The sequence below is a fragment of the Pyrgilauda ruficollis genome, unplaced genomic scaffold (assembly GCF_017590135.1).
Source record: "Pyrgilauda ruficollis isolate IOZ18807 unplaced genomic scaffold, ASM1759013v1 scaffold255, whole genome shotgun sequence".
Taxonomy (NCBI): Eukaryota; Metazoa; Chordata; class Aves; order Passeriformes; family Passeridae; genus Pyrgilauda; species Pyrgilauda ruficollis.
In genome coordinates this window covers 50,043-59,005 of record NW_024523878.1, presented here as the reverse complement: position 1 = coordinate 59,005, position 8,963 = coordinate 50,043, and the positions used below count along the sequence as shown (strand labels likewise).

The following is an 8,963-nucleotide window of genomic DNA, read 5'->3' as shown; positions in this document are numbered from 1 at the left end:
AAAAAAAAAAACAAAACAAAGAAAGGGGGGGGGGGGGGGGGGGGGGGGGGGGATTATCCTGGCTGTTCCCAAAGCTCGCTGCTGGAGTTGAAATCTTGGGATTTTCGGAATATTCAGGGAGAAGCTGGTGGGAATGGGGGCACGGAGGTTGGGAATGGGTTAATTGTGGCTGAGGGGAAAACGAACGCGGTGAATTATTGATGGCAGCGGGAGGAGAGAGCGGGATCCGAGCGCTGATCCTGAGGGATCCTGATCCCATTCCTGTGGGATCCTCATCCCAGATCCCATTCCTGAGGGATCCCAGATCCCAGATCCCATTCCAGCAGGATCCCAGTTCCCATTCCAGCAGGATCCCAGATCCCAAATCCCATTCCTGTGGGATCCCAGTTCCCAAATCCCATTCCTGTGGGATCCCAGTTCCCATTCCTGTGGGATCCCAGATCCCAAATCCCATTCCAGCAGGATCCCAGTTCCCATTCCTGTGGGATCCCAGATCCCAAATCCCATTCCAGCAGGATCCCAGTTCCCATTCCTGTGGGATCCCAGATCCCAAATCCCATTCCAGCAGGATTCCAGTTCCCATTCCTGTGGGATCCCAGATCCCAAATCGCATTCCTGTGGGATCCCAGTTCCCATTTCTGTGGGATCAGGATCCCAGTTCCCATTCCAGCAGGATCCCCGAGATCCATTCCCTGGATCTGCCCATTCCCGATGGAAATCCAGACAAACCCGCCTGAAATCCTGGAATTAAGGCTGGAAAATCCCTCTGGCATCCCAAAATCCAACCTGCCCAGAGCTTCCAGGGGTAAATCCCAGCCTCACTCCTGGATCCCCAGATTCCCAAATTCCCAGATTTCTGGATCATGGATCCCTGGATTTCCAGATTCCCAGATTTCTGGATTCCTGGATTCCCATATTCCTGAATTTCAGATCCCCAGTTCCTCAGATGTCCTGATTCCAGATTCCCAGATATCAGGATCCCCAGACTCCCGGATCCCCACACTCCCAGATCCCTGGATCCCCAGATTCCCGGATGCCCAGACCCCCACATTCCCAGACCCCTGGATTCCCAGATTCCCAAATCCCCACATTCCCAGATCCCTGGATTCCCACATTCCCGGATCCCCACATTCCCAGATCCCTGGATTCCCACATTCCCGGATCCCCACACTCCCAGATCCCTGGATCCCCAGATTCCCGTCTCCTGTCTCCCACCTCCCCTGCGCTCCGTGCCCAGAACATCCAGGTTGGAAAGGCTGGAGCAGGATCCCGATGGATGCAGGAAGGCGGGAATGGTGCCGGTTGCCATGGAAACGGGATGGGGGGGGGGGGAATTATCCCAACCCGGCTCCTTCCCAGCCCCTCCGGCTGCCCGAGGGATCCCGGGAATCTGGGAAATCGGGAATCTGGGAATCTGGGATCCAGGAATCTGGGAATCCAGGATCTGGGAATTCAGGAATCTGGGAATTTGGGAATTCGGGAATCTGGGAAATTGGAAATCTGGGAATTCAGGAATTTGGGAAATTTGGAATCCAGGAATCTGAGAATCTGGAAATCTGGGAATCTGTGAGTTCAGGAATCTGTGAGTTCAGGAATCTGGGAATCTGGGAATTCAGGATTTCAGGAATTCAGGATTTCGGGAATTTGGGAATCCAGTGCCTGTTATGTAAGGCTGGGAATGGAAATGAGGTGGGAATGAAGGGATCCAGCCAAGGGATCCTGCCTTGGGATCCTGGCACCGGGACTGGCACAGGGGACACGGGAATGGCACAGGGGACTGGGGATCAGGGTTTGGGATCTGGGGTTGGAATCAGGAGACTTTGGGATCAGGGTTTGGGATCTGGGGTTGGGATCAGGGTTTGGGATCAGGGTTTGGAATCAGGAGCCTTTGGGATCAGGGTTTGGGATCAGGATTTGGAATCTGGGTTTGGGATCAGGGTTTGGAATCAGGGTTTGGAATCAAGCACTGGAACAGCCCAGCCTCTCCCCCACCACGGGCAGATTTTCCCAAAATTCCAGCCGAAATTCCAGCGGGATCAGACCCCACTCCCCCCCCAGCAATCCTTCCCGGCCGTTGCATCACGAGGGGAGGAAGGAATGAAGGAAGGAAGGAAGGAAGGAAGGAATGAAGGAAAGAATAAAGGAATAAAGGAAGGAATAAAGGAAGGAATAAAGGAAGGAATGAAGGAAGGAACGAAGGAAGCTTTTCCCAGGCTGGGTTTCCAGGATAATTCCCCCTCCTTTCCCCCCTCCCTGGCGCACCTGCACAAATCCGGGTTTTTCGCGGCTCCTCTCTGCCCCACAACATCCCAACCCCCCTCGCATCCCAGATTTTTTTTTTTTTTTTTTTTTTTTTTTCCCGACGGGGAAAAAAATTCCCGCATTTTTGGGTCACCCCCACCCCCAGCAGCAGGACATTCCCGCAGGGAAAAAAGCGCCGCTCACCTCATCGATGGCCCGGGGGCTCCGGGGATGCGGGGTGAGGAAAAAAATCCTGGAATTGCGCAGAATTCCCGTTGCAAATCCTGGAATTGCGCAGGATTCCCGCTGCAAATCCTGGAATTCCGCAGGATTCCCGGTGGAGAGGCGGAGCAGGGCGGTGAAAACCACTGAGAGCCGGGGGCCGCAGCAAGGACAAGAGGGGACAAGGGGGACAGGGATAAGGGAAAGGGACAGGGATGGGGACAGGGATAAGGGTCAGGGTCTGATGGACACCGCGAGGGGCCACTGAGAGCCGGGGGCCGCAGCAAGGACAAGAGGGGACAAGGGGGACAGGGATAAGGGAAAGGGACAGGGATGGGGACAGGGATAGAGGTGGCATTTGGGATGGGGTGGTGACACCGTGGTGCTCGTGCGGTGGCAAACGGGGCGAGTGCCATGAGAGTGGCAGTGCCACCAACGTGTCACACGCGTGGCAGTGCCAGGGGTGTGTCACTGCCACCCCCAGGAGGCCGAACACCAAAGCAGGGTTGAGTTTTGGGTTTATTTCCCCAGATTTTGGGTTTATTTGCCAGGCCACAAAAACCGGGAGGGAAAAACCCCGGCGCTGCTCCTGCTCTTGGGATAGGGCTGGGATTGATCCCCAAAAGGAAAATCCTGGAATTGTCTGGCTCGGAAAGACCTGAAATCCCAGCCAGGCCCATCTTGGACCATCCCAGGCTGCTCCCAGCTTTCCTTGGACATTCCAGGGCTGGAATTCCCTCGCATTTCCTCCCAGGCAGGAATTCCTTCCCAAAATCCTGCCCAACTCTCCCTTTTCCCGTCCCAAATCCACTCCCTGTGTCCTGTCCCTCCATCCCTTGTCCCAAGTCCCTCTCCAGCTCTCCTGGAGCCCTTTCAGAGCGGCTTCATGGCCTGTCGCGACATCCTGGGGGACAACCGACAGCCCCCGAGGCGACAAGGCCGCAGTGGCGCCGTTGCCATGGTAACTCCGCCACGACCCCAGGGGACTACAACCCCCATCAGCCCTTGCGGCGCAACGCCCGCTGTGATTGGCTGAGAGGACGGAGCCAATGGGAAACGGCGTTGTTGGCTGGCGGAGCAAAATGGCGGCGCTGGCGCCGGTGTGGGCGCGGGCCGGGAGCCGCAGGTACCGGGAGGGGAAATCCCAGCCTTAAAATTCCAAATTTATCCTTTATTTCCCTCTCCTCACTCCTTGTTCTGCTTTAATTTCCCCCAAGCTTCTCCCTGCTGCGAGGTTTTCCCTTCCCGCTGCTGCCAAACGCTCTGGAGCCTCTCCCCGGGCCTTCCAACGCCGCCGTTCTCTGCCGCCTCCCGGTCCCAGCGTGGAATTTCCGACAAATCCGTGGAAAATCCCGGGGCAACGAGTACCAGCCCAACAACTGGAAGCGGAAGAAGACTCACGGCTGGATCAAACGGATCAGAACTCCCGGCGGGGTCGCCGTGATCCTGCGGCGGATGCTGAAGGGCAGGAAATCCCTGAGCCACTGAGGGAGCCCCGGGAATTCTGCGGGAATTCTTCTCCGGGATGAGCCCGCCGGGGCCCGGAGGGGGTGCCCAGCCCTGCTGGCCCTGTCACTCCGTGCCTCTGAGGGCTTTGGGGCTTTGCTGCTTCAGCTGTTAAATTATCCTCGCCTTTTCCGCGCGTTTATTCCGAGGTTTTTTTAAATTTGGTTTGTTTATAAACGTGGGAATGCGGAGTGTGTTGAAATCCCAGCGTGTCGCCTGGAAGTTGCTGCGTTAATTAGGGCGGGGGGTTTAATGAGGAGGGGGATCTGGCGCGTTCCAGGGCGGATATTTGGGAAGGATGGAGGCTGGGGGTGCGAAATTAGGGGATAGAACTCAGGTTTTCTTCACTCAGCAGCGCCTCCGCCCCATCCTCTGCGCTCCTGATTCCAGCATCACCTCTGGGATGGGATACAGGGAAGGAATTCGCCTCTTTTTCCCCGCGCCGCTAATGAGCCGCCGCTTAATGAGCCGCTCCTTAATTGAAGAGCGGTCTCGCCGCCCAAACTACAACTCCCAGCATGCCCCGCGCTCGCTCCATCCGGGTCCTCCCGCGCTGCACCCGCCCCGCCCTTCCGCGCGGGCACTTCCTGCTTCAACCCAACCTCCCCGTCGATGATTGACGGGCGCGACACCCAATAGCAACGCAGCGTTCCGCGGCGCGGACCAATCGGCGCGCACGAGGCGGGCGGCCATGACAGTGGGCGGGCCGGGGCGGCTCCTCCCGGCTGGCGGCGGCGAAGATGGTACGTGAGCCCCCCGCCGCAATGGCGGCCCCGCGCCGCCCCAGGACGGGGTTTGGGCTGGGGGTGAGGTTGGAGCACCCCGATATGGGTGGGGGGCACCCTAAGGGGGGGGTTGAACCATTTTTTTTTGGGTGGGGGGTTCAGAGGGACACCCTAAAGTTGGGTTGAACCATTTGTTTTATGGGCGGGGTTCAGGGGGACCCCCTAAAATGGGGCTGAACCATTTGTTTTATGGGGGGTTCAGGGGGACAACCTAAAATGGGGCTGAACCATTTGTTTTTTGGGGGGACATTAGGGATCACCCTAAAGTTGGGTTGAACCATTTATTTTGGGTGGGGGGTAACTCAAAAGTTGGGCTGAACCATTTGTTTTACGGGGCGTTCAGGGATCACCCCAAAGTGGGGCTGAACCATTTGTGTTATGGGGGACACCCTAAGGTGAGGGGTCCCCCTAAAATGAGGCTGAACCATTTGTTTTATGGGGGGGGGGTGGGGGGGGGGTTCAGGGGTCACAGCCTTGGGATCACGCTGGGAGTTTTATCTGGGAAAGGAAAGCTTGGAGCTGCCCAAATCCCAGGAATTTCCCCTCAGCCCCTGGAGTTTGGGGTGGGCCAGCGCTCCCGGGGTCCCTGCCCGTTCCCTGAGGGGTTTTTTGGGAATTGTGGCTCTGCAGGCAGATTTCCTGAAGGGGCTCCCGGTGTACAACAAGAGCAACTTCAGCAGGTTCCATGCGGATTCCGTCTGCAAGGCCTCCGTGAGTGCTCCCTAATCCTGGAGTTCCCCAGTCCTGGAGTTCCCCAATCCTGGAATTCCTTCCCAATCCCACCCCTGCTCTCTCTCGTTCCCGTTCCAGAACCGCCGTCCCTCGGTGTATTTGCCCACCAGAGAATTCCCCTCGGAACAGAGTGAGTTTTCCCGGGAAAATCCCGGTTTTTATCGGCCTCACCGGGGAGATCCTACAGTCCCAGCCTCCCTCATTATTCCCAATATTCCCCCTTTTAATTCCCAGTTTTCCCTTTTTTAATTCCCATTTTCCCTTTAGTAATTCCCAACTTCCCCCCTCTTTATTCTCAATTTTCCCCATATTAATCCCAAATTTCCCCCTTTTTAATTCCAAATTTTCCCCCTTTTTAGTCCCAATTTCCCCTTTATTTATTCCCAATCTTCCTTTTATTTGTTCTCAACTCTCCCCCTCTTTTATCCCAACTTTGCTCCTTATTTATCCCAAATTTCTGCCTTTTTTAGTCCCAGTTTTTTCCCAATTTCCCCTTTATTTACTCCCAATTTTCCCTCTGTTTATTCCCAATTTCCCCTTTACTTATTCCCAAATTTATCCTCCTAAAACCTGGAATTTTTTTCCCTGTTTTTCCTTGGAATTGTTCCCAGTTATTGTGACAGAGAAGACAAACATCCTCCTGCGCTACCTCCACCAGCAGTGGGACAAAAAGGTGACCCTTGGGAGCCAGCATTCCCAGCTTTTCTGGGAATTTGGGATTGGTTCATTCCTGTGGGAATGGTGAACGTGGGAATGCCAGGCAGGAAATCCTGGGATGGTTCTGCCCCGGGAATGAGGGAAAATTGGGATTGAGGGGAGCGTGTGGGGGGGAGTTTGGGAATGGTTTGGGAATTCTGGGGTGTGGGAATGCTGGGATGAATGCTGGGAATGGGAATGTTGGGATATGGGAATGCTGGGAATGGGAATGTTTGGGTTTGGGAATGTTGGGATGTGGGAATGCTGGGAATGGTTGGGTTTGGGAATGCTGGGAATGGGAATGTTGGGATGTGGGAATACTGGGAATGGGAATACTGGGATTGAGGAGTCCTGGGATTTGGGAACACTGGGGATCCCTGTGCTGGGAGTCTGCCCTGGAATTGCCCCTGAAATCCCCTGGAGCCCCCTAAAATTCCCTGGAACCCCCTGAAATCCCCTAAAATTCCCTGAAATCCCCCTGGAACCCCTCAAAATCCCCCTGGATCCCCCTAAAATTCCCTGGAATCCCCTAAAATCCTGGAACTGCCCCTGGAACCCCTGAAATCCCCTAAAATTCCCTGAAATCCCATGGAACCCACTAAAATCCTCTGGAATTGCCCCTGAAATCCCCCTGGAACCCCTTGGAACCCCCTGGAATTGCCCCTGGAACCCCTGGAATTGCCCTTGGAACCCCTAAAATCCCCCTGGACTCTCCTGGAATTGCCCCTAAAATCCCCTTGGAACCCCTTGGAACCCCCTGGAATTGCCCCTGGAACCCCCTGGAATTGCCCCTGGAACCCCTAAAATCCCCCTGGAATTGCCCCTGGAACCCCTAAAATCCCCCTGGAATTGCCCCTGGAACCCCTAAAATCCCCCTGGAATTGCCCCTGGAACCCCTAAAATCCCCCTGGAATTGCCCCTGGAACCCCTAAAATCCTAAAATCCCCCAAAATCCCCCAAAACCCCCCAAAACCCCCTAAAATCCCCCAAAATCCCCCCGGACGCGCCCGCCGTTGTTGCAGAATGCGGCCAAGAAGCGCGAGCAGGAGCAGGGCGAGCTGGAGGGCGAGAACTCGGCGCCGCCGCGCAAGATTGCCCGGACCGGCAGCCAGGACATGACCGAGGACACTTAAAACCCTGGGATTCCGGAATTCCCGAGGCTCTTCCCGCTTTTTTCACCTCCCGCACCCCCGCCCCCGCCCGCTGGGAATTCCCGGGATCCGCCCTATTTATTCGGGATTTGCCTCGCGTGCCCGGTTTTTGGTTTGTATTTATGGGGTTTTTGTGGAGAGGGAGGATTGGTCGTCCTTAGGGGCTCTAATTCCCAAAATTCCCCTTTTTTTGTTCTGGGATATCCCAGGATTCCTAATTCCCAAAATTTCCCCCTTTTTTTCCTGGGATATCCCAGGATTCCTGATTCCCAAAAGTCTCTCTTTTCCCTGGGATTCCCGGATGCTGTTCGCTGGGATATCCCAGAATTCCTTCTTCCCAAAATTCCCCTTTTTTCCTGAGATTCCTGGGGTTTGCTCCTGACGTCTCCCAGGAGAGCTCATTCCCAAAAAATCCACTTTTCCTGGGATTTATTCCCTCCCCAAAATCCCCTTTTTCCTGGGATTCCTTGGATCTGCTCCTTGTGGAATTCCAGAACAACTCCTTTTTTTTAATTCCACTTTTTTGGGGATTCTTGGGATCTCCTCCCTGTGATACCCCAGAATTCCTCATTCCCAAAAATCCACTTTTTCTGGGATCTCCTCCCTTCCCAAAAATCCCCTTTTCCCAGGATTCCCCACGTCCTCTCCCTGTAAAATTCCAGGATTTTTTTCCCCTTCACTTCCCCCTTGAGAAATTCCCAGGAATCCTTTGGATATTCCCAACCTTTCCCATTTTTGAGGCCTTTCCCATTTTTCCAGAAAATTCCCAACCCCTTCCTAGGCTCCAATCATGGCTGGAGCCAATCCCTGGGAATTTGGATCCCGGGATATTTTTGGGGCTGGATCCACGGAATTTTTTCCCCCTCCCTTTGGAAAATCCGGGAGCTTTGATCCTTAAATCCCGATTTTTTCCCGGGAATCGCCGGATCCTCTCCGAGGGATCGCTCGGAATTCCCAGGACTGGGAGTGGCCCCGGATCTGGGAGAATCCCGGCTGGAATTCGGGAATCCAGGATGGAATTTGGGATCCGGGCTGGAAGAATCCAGGATGGAATTTCAGGAATCCAGGCTGGAAGAATCCAGGATGGAATTCCAGGAATGCAGAGCCCATCCTCCTCTCCCCAAATCCTCGGGATTGAGACAATTCCCAGGCGCCTTTCCAGGACCATCCAGAGGCTCAGGATCCGTGGAGAACCTCGGGAAAGGACGAGATGATCCCAAAATTCCAGCTGCTTTTCCACGAGGAGCTGACTCCTGCGGGAATCCCGGAATTCCTTCTCCCTCCCCTTGCTGGGAAACCCGCAGGGATTTTTCCAGGAGATTCCCAGAATCAATTCCCTGACTCTGGGAGCGTTCCTGCTGCCCCTTTTCCCGGAAAATCCCGGATCCACCCTCGGAATTCCGGGCTGGGAAGCACCAAAATTCCCCCAGAAGCTCGGGAGGAGCAGGAGCAGGACACGGCTCCGGTCGGAATTCCCGGAATTTGGGACTGGAATTCAATCCAGAACTTTGGCTCTGCCTCCGTTTTTTTCCCAATTTTTTTTTGTTTTGTTTCGTTTTGTTTGGTTGGTTTTTTTATGGAAGCGACTTTGGAATTCCTGGAATGCGGTGTTGGGGGAGGGGAGGGGGTG

General features: G+C 54.9%; 3 protein-coding genes across 3 annotated transcripts in view; 2 read left to right on the top strand and 1 right to left on the bottom strand.

The window, feature by feature from the left end:
* Positions 1–2,591, bottom strand: part of ABHD8 (abhydrolase domain containing 8) — a 9,592-nt gene extending 7,001 nt beyond the window's left edge. Inside the window, exon 1 of the mRNA XM_041471093.1 lies at positions 2,446–2,591. The gene's annotated coding sequence lies outside the window, so the exon portion shown is untranslated. The remainder of the gene's footprint in view (positions 1–2,445) is intronic.
* A 921-nt stretch (positions 2,592–3,512) lies between these two features.
* Positions 3,513–4,171, top strand: MRPL34 (mitochondrial ribosomal protein L34). Its single transcript, XM_041471072.1, has 2 exons — positions 3,513–3,589; positions 3,681–4,171. Exons 1-2 carry the CDS (start codon positions 3,513–3,515, stop codon positions 3,949–3,951), a joined length of 348 nt encoding a protein of 115 aa, XP_041327006.1. The 3' UTR covers positions 3,952–4,171.
* A 107-nt stretch (positions 4,172–4,278) lies between these two features.
* On the top strand, positions 4,279–8,955 carry DDA1 (DET1 and DDB1 associated 1). Its single transcript, XM_041471073.1, has 5 exons — positions 4,279–4,712; positions 5,385–5,465; positions 5,565–5,616; positions 6,098–6,159; positions 7,205–8,955. Exons 1-5 carry the CDS (start codon positions 4,710–4,712, stop codon positions 7,313–7,315), a joined length of 309 nt encoding a protein of 102 aa, XP_041327007.1. The 5' UTR covers positions 4,279–4,709; the 3' UTR covers positions 7,316–8,955.
* Positions 8,956–8,963: the final 8 nt, after the last annotated feature.